Source organism: Tetrao urogallus (assembly GCF_951394365.1).
Source record: "Tetrao urogallus genome assembly, chromosome: 5".
Lineage (NCBI taxonomy): Eukaryota > Metazoa > Chordata > Aves > Galliformes > Phasianidae > Tetrao > Tetrao urogallus.
In genome coordinates, this window is record NC_136818.1 from 44,712,487 (window position 1) to 44,729,332 (window position 16,846).

General features: G+C 47.5%; 1 protein-coding gene across 12 annotated transcripts in view; it reads left to right on the forward strand.

Moving 5' to 3' along the window:
* Positions 1–9,944: 9,944 nt before the first annotated feature.
* Positions 9,945–16,846, forward strand: part of CAMK2G (calcium/calmodulin dependent protein kinase II gamma) — a gene marked incomplete at both ends in the record, with an annotated part of 106,929 nt that continues 100,027 nt past the window's right edge. For 10 of the 12 annotated variants that reach the window (XM_079536068.1, XM_079536069.1, XM_079536072.1 and 7 more), the window contains 2 exons: positions 9,945–10,009; positions 11,693–11,787. In XM_079536068.1, the coding sequence (XP_079392194.1) occupies positions 9,945–10,009; positions 11,693–11,787 (160 nt within the window). Of the gene's footprint in view, positions 10,010–11,692; positions 11,788–14,452; positions 14,516–16,846 lie in introns of all 12 variants that reach the window. The other 2 variants (XM_079536063.1, XM_079536071.1) reach the window with 2 other exon arrangements.

A 16,846-nucleotide genomic window follows, 5' to 3' on the forward strand; every position in this document is an offset into this window, starting at 1 on the left:
TGCTGTTTCTCCCAAAGTGGCCTCTTATTTCAAGTCAGTGGTAAGAGGAAAGTTCTTGTATCCACTGACACCTTTTCTCTTCTCCGTCTTCCACTCAGATGTCACCAGTGAGTTTTAATGGTACATAGCTTGTATATATTTTAAGGCTACTTCTTAAACTATTGCTGTTACAAAACTTTCTGTGTAGACTAGAGATCTTCATGGAGTAAGCACTCAGCAGTGCATGTTTTTTCTCCTTCTCGCTTGTGCTGGACTTGTGTAAGTGTGCTGGGTCCCACCAGGATCTTTCCCAAACACGTGTGCTTCCAATAGTGCTGAAAACCTCAGGTGAGTCCTGAAGGCTGCTTGTCCTCCACTCCTGCCCCAAAACAGTTTTGGAAGCAACTTGTGGAGACAGGGTGGATGTAGCACATGTCCAGTCCGTGCAGGATGTTGTTGGTTGTTAGCCTATGCTGGTCTTTGAAGCAGCTATGCTGAAAACTCACATTCTGCATGCTGTTGTTGCAGGGCCCTATGCTTGTACTGACGTAACCATTTGTCCAAGGCCAGAGAAACCATGTACTGAGCATTTGGTTAAAATGTTGTGTGATTCTAGACTCCTGGCAACAAGAAGCCTTGGGGAATAAGGATCGTTTACACTTCACATCTCACTCACCATTGTACTGGCTATAAGCTTTGTAGCTAACAGAGCTTTCGCTGGGAGGAAGGTGTTGGAAACAGGGAAGGCCAGATCCTCATCTCTGGCAGTCAGGTAACTTTTGTCAAGGTCTGCCCTGTTAGCAGATAAACAGAGACAAATGGGTACAGATGACTTTGGTGTACAAAGTGTACACGGTGTCTATAAGAAGGCTGCATCTCTAAATCAGTTGTGCAAAGGTCCTATTTCAAAACTTTGTCTGTCAGTGTTTCATATACAGAAGGCACAGATGTTACCAGCGGTGCAGCAGGTCAGTGTTATGTGTGCCCACAGACTGTTCCCTTTTCTTGTGAGCATGAAGTATTGCTTTGTCACTCATCATCACCCAGTAGCCTACCCTTGCTGTAGAGAGCTCACTCTGTGTCAGTTCCTCCCCACAGTCTCTGAATGCTTACCCTTTACACATTCTGACTTTTTTTCTAATCTTAGCCTCTATATACGTAAAGATGACTTTCATCTGTCCTTGCGCGGTTCCCAATATCTCTTTGTTTGGGGTAGACAGCAAAGGGACTACAATACATACACATACCCAGGCCATGTGCCATCCAGCTGCATGTACACGTGCATACCTCAAGAACAAGTCACGTTCTCCATATCTTCATGGCTAGAAAAGCAGTTCTGCCTCATACGTTCACACGCACTTCTGTGACTTGCAAGTACTCAAGAAACAAACAGCCACGAGCTAGAATCTCATTCTGCTGCCTTGATAGATTTTTCGCTTGTACGTTTGGAATGTACTATCAGGACATTAAACTTGGAAATGACCCTCCTCTACAGTATAGAAATCCCTTTAAAATTTTGAGGACTTTTTAATGTGCAAATATTTGTGTTTCAGCAAAGTCAGGTGTATTTGCTGTCTGCCCTTCAAAAGCAGGAAGTCCGTGTCACTGGAGCCTAACAGTGGTAGATTCTTAATGGGGATCCCAACCCAAACTGACAGATCCTGGATGTAATTTTTTTTACCTGTCAAGAACCATCTTTTTTCTTTTGCATGTTACTTTTATTAACAAGATACAAAGAGTGAAGTACACTCAGAAGGAGAAGCAGTAAAATTTGTAGCCACTGCACTTAAGTGTCACGTGAGCGTAACAGAGTGAGTGTTTAATTGCAAATGGCACTCCATGCTGAAGGTGTAGTTTTGGGGAGAAATCTGGGGAGAGCTGCACATTTGATTCAGAACAGTGCCACTGTGTTACCTTCACCCCAAATCAGCATCCATGGGGAAGTGCCTGTGTCAGTTTGTGCTGGAGGAACAAGCTGGGTCCTGCCCTTCCAGTTGCTGCACTGTGGGGTCATGAGAGGGGCACTGTCCTTCTTTGCCTCATTTCTGTCATTGTGAGCTGGGATTTGCTTCACTTATTCCTACAGGTTTTGTGGTTGTTAATGGAGAGAGCATAAATTGCTGCTTTACTGTTACTGTGGCTGGGAAATGGGGCCCCTCTTTCTCACTGCATGCCTTCTCACGCACAGGGAGATCTGAACCCTGGGGAGAAAGGAGAGTCCAGCTACTGGGTGGAGGCTCTGCTGTGGTTCCCAAATACCCTTTTCTGCATTTGTTGGCTTGGGCTGTGTTTGTAAACACCACAGGCCCTCTCTTTTGGATTGTTCTTTGGAGCCAGATTTTCTTTTGATGTTAAACAGGATGTGTGTGTTAATTAATTTACATTACTCAGGGTAGGAAATTGCTGCCAATGTTCTTTGAAGAGTCCTGTGAGCCATCTCTGCCCTGAAATAAACATTCAGGCAATTTTGGTTATAGTGTTTATTTTTTTAAACTATGCATAAATGTTAATCTGGCTGTTTTATGGCAGGGAGGCTTAAATATCAGTCATATTTGAACAGTTACTGAGTGAAGTAAGGAGATGAAGCAAGAGGATTCAAAAATAAAATAAAGTAAATGACAACCAGTATTTTATGTTAACAGGTGTTACCTGAGAGTTTAGTGCTGGTGACAGTAATGGCAAAATACTTTGGAGACTGACCACTTCTGCATCTATTCTTGTGTCCTTCTGCTACAGCCTCTGGTACTGAAAATACACCCTTCTCTCCTTTGTCCTGAATTGAAAGAACTTCTGCCTGGTGATGGCAGGAAAAGCACAGATTGTAAACCTTGACTTCCTGAGAATGACAGGAGGGGCCAGTTTGTGCCAGTTGTGGCAGAGAGGACTGTGATGTGGATGTGCACTGCTTTGCGTTTCCCAGTGGTCAAAGAGGCTGTGATGATCCACAGCCATTTATAACCAGACCTAACTGAGAATTTCATGGAAAAAGTTCAGTATCTCCCCAAAGACTGTGCCATAAATATAACTGAGATGTCAAGAGGAAGGAGTTACAAGATTGATGGCATGAAATATATGCAGTTTGACTCTGAGTTTAATTTAATTAGCTTGTAATGGGCAAACATTACGATGACTTCAGTGGTGAGAGTTAAATTGGAAGTGTTCTCAGTGATCTACTCTCCATTTTAAAAAGCGAAGAAACAAAATTTGTTGTAGCTGGCACTAAATTGAACTCTTTTTAGCAGTAGGAATAGATGGCAATGATGGGCTGATCCACAGAAACCACACTGCTCTTTTCTCATTCCTTTTGGTTATGGGTGACCCACAGCAACGAGGGAGTTGCTGTGCATATTCTTCTCACTGCTGTAAGACAGCCTTCAGCTCATCGGGGCTGTCAATCCATCATCTTTTCAGCAGGATTACTGTTCTCTTGGACAGAGACCTATTTAAAAAAAAAGAGGGAGACCCCACCCCAAGACATAGCATTAGTAGCCAGTATTCATTCATCTGGTAATCGGTACCATTCAGTATGGGATATGGATAATCTCATACAGTATTTTAAGTTGAAGGAGATATCTGGGATATAGGGGGAATCTGTGTTCATCCTTTACGTAACAGCCAGCAATCCTGTTTAAACAAACAGCGTGTATCTTAAAATAGACCCTGGACATTCCATGGCAATGGCCATATTCAAATGAATGTTCAAGATGTTTCCCCACTATTGTATACCAGCATAGTAACCCTTTAGTGACAGCAGAGATTTCTAGACACTATGAAGCTGCATCCAGCAATGGACATACAGGTCTGTTCATTTGCTCTCATGTAGCAACACGAGAGCTCTCATGTGGCAGGACAATCTGCTTCTCTGTTGTCCACCCACCAAGGGAGATGGCAGGCACTAAACTTGTTGAACCTAAGGCCATCTGAGGGTGGTGTTAACTGCTTTTTTTAACTGTTACTGGATAATTATTAGATGAATTTATAGAATGTGATCTCATTTCTGTATAGATGGTGGAAAATCCTGCTCTTCACATGATTAACAACTGACATTGGCCATTTTAAAGACGGTAGGGATGAAAACTTGGAATTCTTTGAGTGTAGTATTATTAATGTTGCTGTAGATACAGAAATAGAGGAAACTGTTCGTGTTGCTCAGAACACAGGCCTAATTTCTGTAATCCTCAGTGGAGTTTTTTGTGAAATCCAATTCATACATTTAAAAGGATAGTTGAAAGAAATCATAAAAGCATAAATATGTCATGGAAGTGATCAGTTAGAAAAGGAGCCAGTGGACATTGTATTCAGACATTGGTGGTTCTCTAGCAAAGAGTTGCAAAGAGGAAGTTGGAAAGGCCTCTCTTGTGTAGCTCACAGAGCCCAGGGTGGAGTTGGGTGGACTTGGGTTTCAGGGAGATGAGAAAGACAAAATGAGGCTGCTGATGCCCCTTCTATATGGGTCTGCAGGTCTTCAGGACTTTGCATGTATTCCCTTCCACAAAGCTTTGTCTTGGTCTTGTGCAGGAATCTAGAACTTTGTGAAACTGGTCAATAAACCTGAGATTGAGCCCTCAGAAAAGGTAGGACAAGGCACCAAAGAAAAAACTGGTGGAATGAGTGTATGGCAGTTAAGTTAGCTGATTGTATACTGAATGCTTCCCTTTCATTGATGGAGACCTTAGCAGTGCTTTTGAAATCCAAAGTCTCAAGCACTAAAAGCTGAGAAGTAAAATACCTCCTGTCTCTGTGGCTTGCAAATATCCCAGGGAGGTCAAGGCAGGAGTCCCTGTGAGTCACCAGCAGAAGTGGGGAAGCAGAGGCAGGCCAGCAGCATGCACGTGCAGCCTGCTGGTGGGCACCCAGATGCAGAGACCCTGCTGGGACACTGCTGCCCCTTCCTTTGCCTGAGCCCCTCAGCACGGATACAGCAGAGAGCTCTCTATGACATTAAAATAGAACAAATTTGCAGTGATATCAGGTTGTATGTTTTATGAGCCACATAATTAACATGCGACACTCGGTGCCATGGGATATTATTGACTTAAATAGCTTAGTAAGAATCAGAAAGGATTAGGCATTGACATGAAACAGAATGTCGTACGCACTGACACAAGCTAGGATCAAAATTACAGGGGCTACCAATCCTTGTGCTTCAGGGCATATTTTGATCATCAGCCTGGGGTCAGGAGGAAAGCCACTAATCAATCTGTGCGCAGTGCGCAGGTGGCTGGTACAGATCTCTGCGTTGGTTTATTCTGATTCCTTTCCTTTCTTCTCCTCTGTCTTCCCCTCATCCCCTCCTGTTCTCCCTCCCTCACATCTATCATCTGGAATAGGTCACTACTGAAGACAAGACATTAAACTAGATGGATGGCTGAATAGTCTGCGCTAATACAGTAATTTAATGTTTGTATCTTTCCAGAACTCTAGAATCTGTTTATTTCAAATATAAATTTTATATTAACTCACAAAAAGTTCCTTTTTGCATCCTTCCTTCTATGCGTACTACTTTTTATTTTTGTCAGCTACACCTACAAATCATCTAAATCATGATTTTTTAGAAGTACCAAGTGAACCTCCATTTAAAAGAAGGAACAGAACAACCACAGACGTTAAAGGAACCTGATTTTTCTGGTAGATACTCAGTAAACACTTAAGTCACGCTTTTATTACTTGAGAGATCTTGTGTAGTATAGCCAACATGTACAATCACCTATGAAAACAAGTTAATTTTTTCCTGCATACATGTCTGTAAATACATTGCCAGTCATGGTAATGTTTCATCAAGGTAACGCTGTGTACTCTGAAGTCAGAAGCAAAGTATTTTTGCTTCATAAAAAGAATTTTAACACTTTCCTCTCCTCTGCCTGCCAAAATATTCCTCCTTTTAAGATGATGCCATATTTCATCAAATTCAGGGAGTCTCAGTGTTTCGCTTTGTAGTTGTTAGCGGTTGTTCAGTTGTTTTGGTAGCACCAGAAAGCCTCATGTAAGAGCAGGGCAGGTTGAGTTTTATGTCCTGTAAGCGCCCTGTGAGAGATAAGAGTGCCCTGGAATTGCTCACTCTGAGCAGACAAGTTGGACAGCAGAGGCTGAGAAGAAAAATGACTCAGTTCCTTGAAGGACCCTCCGCTAACAAGAGAAAAACAGAACAATCGTATTTAAAAATGCCCACTCATTGCATTTTTTTTGCTTTCTTGCTTTTTTTACTTCTTGCCTTCCGAAACTGCTTTCTATCTCGACCCATTCTTCTCAGGTCCTTTATTTTTGCTAATTTCTTCATATGTGGCACCAGTCAGCACTGCTCCGCTCAGCACACTAACACATGCTGCCCTTTGGCTCATTTAGCCTTGATGAAAAGGCTATCCTGCAGCTTCTGCAGTGGTTAAATGCTGTACTTCCCATTTTCCACTGCAGGTTGAATTCCAGTTAGTTTCTGTGAACTCATTTTGTAGTCTTCACTCCGCTTCCCTAAAGACCAACGCTTTTGTGTTGTTGCCTTCCCACAGACATTCTTCAACATGCCAAAGCTGACCTTAGGCTCCATGAACAGATGGGGCCTGATCCAAAATCCATTAACATCAGAGGAAATGTCCATTTATGCCCATGGGCTTTGCATTAAATCCTTTGTATTTTACTTACTTTCTTTAGTGCCTCTTACTCAGCTCCGGTTATTAAAATCAGATTAATCTCTTACAGATCCCTGACAGCTCAGCGTACTGTATGAGCAAACCAGTGCTACTCCAAAAGGTAGAGACCAAAACCACTGTTCCGCTAACGTGAAATCTGAAGCTGGCCCACTAAAAGCAAGGCACCACTTCCAGATTACATCCCTGCATAACTGAGGTCAGAATCTCTTGCTATTCATTAGCTGAATCTCCCATTAGTGCTGCAGAGGCTGTCTCAAGAACATTTCTTACTGTTCAGACATATATTTTCCAGCCTCTGTGAGATAATTCTGCTCAGGCATAATTCAAGATTCACCCGTTTGCAGTTTTATTCTCAGTTTGAATAGACTGCTATGTCAGCCAGAGCATCAATATTTCTTTCTGTTGACATAATACTCTCTCATCCATATTGCCACCCCCCCCTCCTGCTTCATTTTGTCTACATTGCTTTTGAAAACTCAACTCCCATAACTTTGTCTCCCACTCAGTATTTGGTTTAATCAAGTCTGTCACTCAATTCATATCCCACTTCTCGCTTGACACAAGTTTCTCAGTTAGCAATCTGTTCTTATAGCTCTTGCTATGCATAACACGTGGTTAGCTTTTCTTTCTACTCATTTCTCTCTTCCCTTTCTCATTGCCAGACCTCACTTTTACTTGTAGCGCTTCAAGATAAGAAACTTCCTCTCCCATCTTCCTTTTTTTACATTTCATACATTATGAGACCCCCACAACTGAGGATTCTTAAATATCATGGGGTACTTTTCCCCAGAGCAGTCTTTAAATCCAGTTGAACCATTTTCAAACCAGGAGTCCTCAAGGAGTCCTCTAGGATAGGAGCTGCCTTCACTTGAGTGTCTGGTGAAGTGCATAGATGATAACTTGGTCAGACTTGTTTAGAGTCCTCAAGTGTATGCAGTAAAACACATTTTGAAGCCAGATAAACATCCAGCACTTTCCTGTATTTCCACATGCTACTCTTGGAGCGGTTTTTCTTTTGTTACACATTTACACATTCTTTCTGCTTTCCTACTGTAACTATCTCATCTGCTATTTGTTTTACAAGGTCCCAATTAAATCCTAAGAATTACAAATCTCCCTGCTTCCATGCATTACTTTCATCATGAGTAACACAAGAAAGGTGCAGCCTTTTCTGGAAGCAAACCTCTTACACCCTGCCTATTACCTGCACCATCATGAGCGTGTGCTCCGACTGGCAGAATCTCACTCACAATTATACACAGCTTTAGGTAAACCTCTCTTGGTACTGTATTTCTTTGTGTGCCTCCTGTCTGTTTCCATCTTCATCATCTTACCCGTCTGTAGGAGAACGAAAGCTTACATTCTCTCCCTCTGGCCGTTCAGTGTGCTAAAATCTGTTCTCAGACACCCATCTCCCACCTTTTGCATTGAGGAAGAGTCAAGAGCAGAATAGGGTCCTGTTTCTGTGCACCCGCACATTTTTTACATAGGGGACTGGATTATGCTTCTCTTGACTACCACATCACAACCACACCGCAAGTGTGACAGCTTGACTTCCCCATACAACCAGCAGATAATGTCATTCTGGACGGTGCAAGTGCGCTGCAGGCTGCCTAGCAGCAATGTTGGCCACCACTGCCCCAAGTTTCTTCCAGCTGGGCTCTGCATATTCTTCTCTGCTGGTCCCTCCCGTGGGGAGGGGAGCGTGAATCAGGCAGTCAGCTTTCCTCCTCATCTACAGCTCTTCTGCTAGAGTAACGGGTGGGCTGCAGGAGGCTGCCCGAGCACCTTCAGCTCAGGACTAGCGCTACTCACTGAGCGGCACCTGTTGGTTAGATCATTTGTTCCTCCTCTGAATTATTCTGCTAGCTCAGCAGGTTCCAATGCTGGCATGGTACAAGACGCAGAATGCTGTCGTTTCATAATCACCTTCTAGAAGTATTGCTTTGTTGTAACGTTACTGTTGTATTGTCCTACTTTCCCTCTCTACTTTCTGCATAGGCAAGTTGAATCTTTCCCCACTGCATCACTCGGGTGCAGACTTTGCAGCATGGGGCTGGCTGCTCTGACCTGGGGCTGGGGAGGATGCTGCCAGCTGCCGTCACCGCTTTCCACGTGATTGAATAACATGACGATTTCCGAGTCCAGTTATAGAGCGCTAATGCAGGGTACTTACACGGTACTTTTCATTTTCAGACCAGTTTAATGCCGCTCCTGGCTTACGGTTCGTTCATCTGTCTCTGTTCCCGACAGAGGCTGCGCTGCTGGGCACGCGGGAGGCCGGAGCAGCCCTTCCCTCTGCCTGATCAGCGGCTGCCCTATATAAACGTGCATATTAAGCAGATTTGGCAAGCGTTCCGGCTGAGGCAGACTCTCTTAAATAAGAGGTGAAAATAAACTTGCTTATAAAGGCGCTGCAGCCGACGCTCTCCAACGGAACGCTAGTAGAGACAGAACAGAGCCTGGTTTGTTTCCCTTTGCTGCCGAAGGCTGACTGTTTCTGTTTGCCTTCCGCGGCCGCGTCCCAGAGCACAACGCCCGGCACGCACGTGTGAGCGCCGCCGCACCCGCTCCGCGCGTACCGCCCCACCCGCCGCTGCTTCCCGGGGCCCGACTTAGCGGCACCGCGCCCCGGCGTTCCGCTTTCCCCTCCCGCCGGGAACGCGGCCGCCCCGCTCGGCGCCTTCTTCCTCGCTCTCCGCTCCTCTTCCTCCTCCCCGCGGGGCGGCCGCCTCCCGGCCCTCCCCTCCCGCCGCGCGCAGGAAGTCGCTCCGGCCGCGGCCCTTCTCGCCCCGGCCGGTTGCCGGCGGAGCCCCGCGCGGTGCCGCCAGGACGGGAGACCGGGCCGGGCCCCTCTCTCGGCCTCGCGGCGCAGCCCGGCGCCGGGGGTGCCGCCGCAGTCCGCCCGCCCTCGACGCGGGGCGGGAGCGCCGACTGCAGTGCCCGCCGCACCCCGGGGGGGGGCGGCCGCGCCCCGCCCGCAGTCCGCGGGCGCCGTCGTCGCTGCGGGGCCCCGGGAGCGCCCCCGGCGGCCACACCCCGCGGCGGGCCGGGGCCGGCGGAGGGGCGGAGGGAGGGGGCCGGCGCGGGGTGTCTCCGAGCCAGTTCTCGCGGTGCTGGCCAGGCTCTGCCTCCTTCCCCTCCCCGGCGAGCGGTGACTGTGCACGGCGGAGCGGGGAGCGCCGAGCCGGGCGCGGGGGGAGCCCGCGCCGCCCCGCCGAGCCCGGAGGGAGGCCGCCCAGCCGCGCGTCCCGGCCCGTCCCGGCCCGTCCCGGTCGCCCGCCCCATGCCCCAGCGGCGCTGAGCCTCCGCAGCCCGAACATGGCCACCACGGCAACGTGCACCCGCTTCACCGACGAGTACCAGCTCTACGAGGAGCTTGGCAAGTACGGAGCCCGCCGCGCGCCCCGCCGCCCGCCCGCCCGCCGCGGCAGCTGCCGGCGCGGCCCGGAGCCGCTTTTCGGCTCTTCGCGAGGAGCGGGAGGAGGGAGATTAGTCGCCGTAATCCTCCTCTCCGAGCCCTGCTGCCCCGGCAGAACCGCTGCCGGTCCCCGCCGCCTGCCTCGGGCTGCGCGCTCCTGTTGCACCCCGGCACTTCCTCTCTTCCCCCCTTGCCCTCCCCGGCCCGGTGCTGCTCCCCGCCGCACGGTGCCGCTCCCTCCAGGCGTTCTGCGCCGGGACGCGGCACCGTCCCCGCCGTTCAGCGATGCTTTCGACCCCACTTCCTTGTCCCTGAGAAAGGACCAGGTGCTGCTGCACGGCGCTTCGCCCTTCCTCCTCCCTCCGCACTTGTCTCCGCATTGGCAGACCTGCTGCTGCACCCTAGCGCAGGGCTTCGCGGGGGACCTGGAGGGGCAGGGAGGCAGCGCGGGGGCAGCCGGGGCGGGATCGCGGGGACGTCGCTTCCCGGTGCCGCTGCTCCCCGCTCCCTCCCTTCCTGCACCAGCTGCCGGGCTCTGCTGCGGCTCTCCCTGTCCCCGTCCCTCCCCGCGCCGCTGCGGCTGTGTGTCACCGAGCCCGGGCCCCGCGCTCCCACTGCTGCGCGCTGCTTTGTAGGTAGAGGTTGAGGAAGGGGAAGCAGGGACAGAACTGCAGTGTCGGGAGGATTCGAGCCGTGTCAGCCCGGCTGCAGGGCTGCGTGGGGCCGCTGCACAGCTCCTGATCCCATTTCTTATAGCTACATATGTCCGTTTGTCCGTGAACGTGGGATTACATTCCTGTTCTAAATGAACTTGGAATTATCTCCCTGCTTTCTCTTATTTGTCCTTTTCTCCTTTCCAAACCTTTCTTGTTAAGCCAGTTGTTATTCTTTTCCCACCCTGTTTTTTTGTTCTTTTTAAAGAAGGGACAGCACTGAGAGCTCATCTGTGTAGTCCTGCAGACTTTGAGTCCCTGTCTTTTCACCTTGGTCTCTGTTGTATTATCTCTTTTTTCCTCACAGAAATCCTTCTTCCCTCTCTCTCAGACCTCTTCTCCGAGTGGCTCTTTGGAGTAGTTGTAATAATATCAATAGTTCCAGCTTGAGAAAATGTACGAAGCCTCGTAGCTTCCTACTCACTCCATTCATAGGTACATGCTTATCCCCTTTTCAGGTGGGTAGACAGATGGAAGGGAGCCAGTACCTCCTGCCAGATGGTGCAGGGATTTGTGACCGAGCACTCAAACGTGGGCAGAGTGCATCCCGGTTGTCTGATGTAGCTGCTGGGGCCACTGTCTTTGGGAGATGGGCTCACGGCTGCTGTTTGCCACATCATTCCGGGCTGCTTGTCTTCCACTCATCAGTCCCCGCGTGCTCTGTCCCTGTGCCTGTGTGCTCTCCCTCCCCAGTGTTGCTGTTCTGTCTGTGAGGGGGCTTGAGGCATCTTCAGGCGGGCGCTTGAGTGCCGTATGTACCAGGTCTGATTTGCTCAGCAGGCAGCATGCACTGTCCATTGGATTCCCGTGTGTTGTTTCCCTCCTCTGTGTCTTCTGTACCGTCCTCAATCTAGTCCACTCTGGGGATAGAAGTTGCTGCTGTTACATTCCTATTTTCTGTTTCATAGCGCCTGCCCTCTTCATTTCTTTTCCAGGGGAGCCTTCTCCGTGGTCCGCAGATGTGTCAAGAAGAGTTCATCACAGGAATATGCTGCAAAAATCATCAACACCAAAAAGTTGTCAGCCAGAGGTTAGTGCCTCAGATCTACTCTTGGTCCTCTCGTGAATAGAAAACATTTGCCGCCGTTGAAACAGATCTGGAGTTGTTTGTCTGGGACACTATGCATCTGTTACAAAGTAATTGAGTTATGTGGCAAAGAGGAGATTAAAAGGAGGTTAGCATGGTATGATTGAACATCTTTTGTATCTGGAAATGGATACTTTGTGATGTTGGTTTTTTTTCTTTGGGGGATCTTTCTCCCGTGAGCCAAAGGAGAGGTGAGTTTACAGAGAACTTGCCTTTGTGCGCTCTGGTTGCTCCCGGTAAAGGGGATTGTCACAGACTGATTTTGCAACGCTCTTTCTGCCTAGGAGGTCTGCCTTACCAGAACAGGTGTGGAGTTGCTTGTTGGTTTGTTTGAAGGAAGAATGCTATATACCTTGTTCCTGTTGTATGGCACTTACATGGAAGGAGTTTGGGCACTAACAGGTTTGCCTCCTAAGGCAGAAATAGGCTGCATGGGGCAATCTAATGAATTCGACTTCTTGATGAATTAGAACAAGTGTTGCTTGCATTCTTCAGCTCCAGGGTTTCTAAAAGCTGAAACTAGACTGCTGTTTTAAGGAGAAACAACCTTAGCTTTTCTCCTAAGCTGCTGGTTTCCCAATTCCCAGAGGTATGTGTACACACAGAAGGTGGTGTATTCGCTTGTGTAGGGAGTGTATTCTCCTAATGCATGGGGGATCCTTTGCAGGGGTTGGAGTTCTTTCCATGAGGTTCCCCTTCTCCAAAAGGACAAGAGCAACTGAGTTATAGTAGAGGATGTTGAAAGCAGAGTTCAACAAGTTGAGATGCCAGACGAGAATGTTTCCAGAAGATCTCAGTCCTTAGAGGCCATTCAGATTTGACAAAATGGGTGTGTTAGGCCCCTGTCTGTCCTGCCAGCTGAATAAATGGATTATCAAGGGGGTAAACGGAGAAATGGAAGGCATAAGGAGGTGGGGAGGATTTTTTTATAAATGATTTATAAGTGAAATGTTTTTGCCTAAAAAAGAGGAGAAAAAGGAATATCCATTTTCTCTTGCACCAAAATATGAACTGCAATGATAAGAGCATGAGATGGCTTGATGAGTGGCAAAGAATTTTCATTTACTGCAGTCACACAGAGAAGTAGTATCAGAAGCAGAAAGTGCCAGGGTGAGAAGGCTGACTGCCCCACACCTGTGCCTTGTGGAGGTACACCTGATGATTTGTTGTTTCAGTATACCTAGCCTGAATGAAGTCACGTTGGGAACCAGCTGGTGTGGCTGTGTGTTGTTTGGGTGGTGGCAGCAGATCCTGAGTGATTTTGTGGCCCCTCCATGGTCACGTCAGTGGCCGCTTGTGAAGGTGACATATCCAATCTCTTCAGCTCAGTATGGGAAAGGTTTGGAAGGTATCTCTGCTTTGCTGATGGCCACTAATGCTGTGTTTTCTTTGCCATATTCCCTGACCATTCTGTAGTGAGGACAAAAAGTTCAGGAGAGCCATCTTCTCAGTGTGAGTGGTGACAAGGCACTTCAGGGAAGGAAGGAATTGGCTTGAGAAACTGATTGCAAGGGAAAAGTTGTTTCTATGCAGAGGAGATGATACTGAAATTAGCACTGGAGATAAGAGAATGGCAAAAAACTGCAGGGTAATAGCACTGAAACAAAATTCATAAACATACCAGCACAAGCCCAGAAGTAGCAGATCTGATGGAGTCATTTTTTAAGTGTTTAGGCACCTAATGAGTTACGGAGGGAGCAATATATAGATCCTAATTGTATTTTGTGTTATGGTGATGACAGTTTTATGATCCAGCAAGTAGGAGATGTGTGGGTGAATACAGCCATGTTTTGAATTAGCTTCTAGTTTTCGTACCTTCCTGTCAGTGAAAATAGATTGAGAATACTAAACTGGTCCTCAGCTAACCAACTTGCGGCAGCTGGCAATGGATCCTTAGGAAGGTATTGGTTAGTTAGATCACAGCTGTGGGGAGAGGCAAGAAATGAAATGGCTTTCTGCTGATGTGGAAGAATGTCAGAAACAAAAAGCGACTGATCTCGCTTGTTTCCTTGAAGTCTCAGTGAGGCCTAAAGAACCTGTATTCGCCACCGAAAGTGGATGGTAAGTTCAGCTGAATATATCGGTTCCTCAGTTACACAGCTGTGTTTGCTGATAGCTTGAGAGGTTAACACGAAAAGGAACTAAATGCTTTGATAGGAACTTAGTGAGTTCACCTTGGAAAAGGGCTTAAAGCACTGAAGGAAAAATGCATGCTGTTTGGACATTGCAGCTGTAAATCAGTGATCAGAGAGATTCGATTCAGCAACCTGAAAATGAAAGTCTTGGTGAAAGGCATTTTATAGAGCTGTCTGCACAGGAGGAGAATTACGGCATTAATTCTGCAGTGCCCTGGCTATATGTTGCCTGATGCTTCCTTTCCCAGAGCTGGCTCTTCTCCCTGGGGAAGCCACATCTCTGCCTGGCAGCATGCACACCCAGGGCTCTGCGGCACACCCGGCTGCATGCCTGCCTGCTGGTGGGCCCACAGCCCTCCAGACCTGCGTCCTGCACCAGGGTCACAGCAATAGAATGTCTCCTGGGCAGGGGTGTGCTGCCCCTCTCCAACTTAAACATGGCTAAATTTGATGTTTTGTGCCTTCTCCAGCAGAATTTGAACTAACTGACATAGTCACTGCTGCTTCCAGAGCCAGCACTGTGCTGCTGGTGAGGAGTACAGCCCATTGCGGCTGCTTGGAAGTTTTGGTTTTCCAGTGCTTCCCTTTGGTTATGTCCAGGGAAGTGGTAACAAAGCCTCGCTCTCCTTTTGCTGTACTTTGTGTTACCTTTGATTTTCAAGAGTCTTGGTGAAGAAATAATAGATAGCTGACTGGAAAATGCTTGGTAGTTTGGTGCAGGTAGGTGGGAAGGAGGAAGAGGAACATTCAAGGGTAAATGGTATGTGTTTAAGGGATTCTGTTACTTGGCTTGCTTGTAAAACTGTTCTCATGAAGAGATGTGGTGCTGTTATGGGGCTTCTCTGAAGGCAAGGATGGCAAATGGTGCTGCTCTCTGCAAAGAGAACAACTTCAGTCTTGTAAGCTTCGTCTTTGTAAAATACAAAATCTGATGTTGAGAGTCTCTTGTTTCTTTTTGGTCTGTAGTTTTCAGATGTCTGTTCTCTCTTTTATTAAATCATATTAATCAGAGCTGGTCTAGATTAAAATTCATACTTGGTCTGTAATGAAGTATTTGTTATTATTTATATTGTGTTGATGCTTAAGACTGCCTGGTGAGGAGTATGCCAAGAACTTTGATGTTAAATAGGGGCCAAATGTGTGTGGAAAGGGAGAGGAAGCAGACTTTACCTTAGTCAGCATTCAGCTGATGTATGTAAGAGCAGTGGTTATTGCACATGGGGAAATATAATGCCTCAGACATCCGAAATTCCTATGGGACTGAACGCCCAAGCTCTTACGAGAGCTATGGGCAGATGGAAGTAATAGCTGTGATTTTTATTTATTTTTATTTTTTTTTTTTTTAAGCTATCTTGTGGGTGTCACCAGAGTACTTGTTTCAATGTAAAAATTCCTAGCAAGTAGAATGCAGTTCCTGGGGAGCAAATCAGATTCCTTACAGTGGTCAAAATGATCGAGAGAGAAGCAGAGGCTGCAGTGGCAGCAGGGAAATGTCCAGGTTCTGACTGACTGGTGTTGGTGTCTTGGGTAAGAGTGAGTTTCGTGGGGCTGGCAATGGAGAAACCCAGTTGTCACTTGTTTTCAGAGTATGCATCCAAAATGTATTTGAAGAAATAGTCCTGCTCTGGAACGAAGTAGGCAGAGCTCAATCCTGCAATAATTCTTAGCATGTCGTTTATACCAAACCATATGTAATGATCTTACCAGCGCATGCAGAAGGACAGCATTCTTGGCCCCTTTTTTTGGTATATGTGGGGATCCTCTATGTATATTACCTCAATATTGTTAATATTTCTTTGCTGCTGAAAATCGGTATCTTTCAACCCCTGTCACAGCTTTTGAAATACAAATGCAAAGCAGCTATTTGGAAAGTAAGACCTCTTTGCTGCTTTCTCCCTGCTGTGCCTTTGCTCTTGCCTGTGAAGAGCACAGTGGAATATAAAGGTGGAATTTCTTCCTTGCTTTCCATGTTTCCAAATTTGTAAATTAGAAGAAAATTTGTAGCCTACCCAGCTATTTTGTTGTTGTTCCTGCAAGAGATTATGTGGATTGTGGGAGGAGCAGGGAATTACTTCTGTGTATCAAATCTCACCAGGAAAAAACCACTCTTGATGGTTCTAATGCAGTTTTCTGTTTGGTTTTTAAGCAGCTCTCTTGTCCTAGGCTTTCAGTTCCAGAGTAGTTGTTGATTTCAGCTTTCTGGAGATGTCAGTAGTAGTTCTCCTGGCTGCTCAAACATTGAGCTTGTGTGCTACAAAGGAAGTTTAGCAGCATCACTCACCACCCTCTGCTTTGATACACTTTGCAACTGCTCTCTGTCTGCCCTCGGGTCAGGGCTCTGGGGCTGCCCTCCAGCCTCAAGGAATCCAGTGTGATGGATTTTGGCTGTGCACAGAGCTGCACTGCAGCCCGCTGTGAGTGTGTGTGGCTGCAGTGTGCTGGTCACAGATGGCTGAGTCACAGATCTGAGCTCTCGAGAATGTCCTGAGATAGGTGTCCTCTGCCTGCATGTTTTGATGGGCTGGGGGAAAGCATTCTTTCTTGCAGAGGACAGCAGATCAAGCTATGGCTGCCCAGCTGTGCTTGCTGAGCAGCCAAATCGGGTCTGGTCATTTGGAGTGGGAGAGGAGCTGTCCTTCTACCACAGGTCTTTAAGCACTCACAAAGTACTGTGTTGTGTCTCATGCTTCTCCCCTTTCCTCTCTGTGAGCAGGCTGAGGGACGCTCTGTCTTGGGAGCACACAGATGAGCTGCAGTGATGTGCAGCAGGGTGGAAGATGAGGAGGGAGCTGTGAGGAGGGGATCATATGCTGCAGTCCCAAAATTCCCCAGCAACCTGCAACACCATTGGGAGGGTGCTCAGCCAG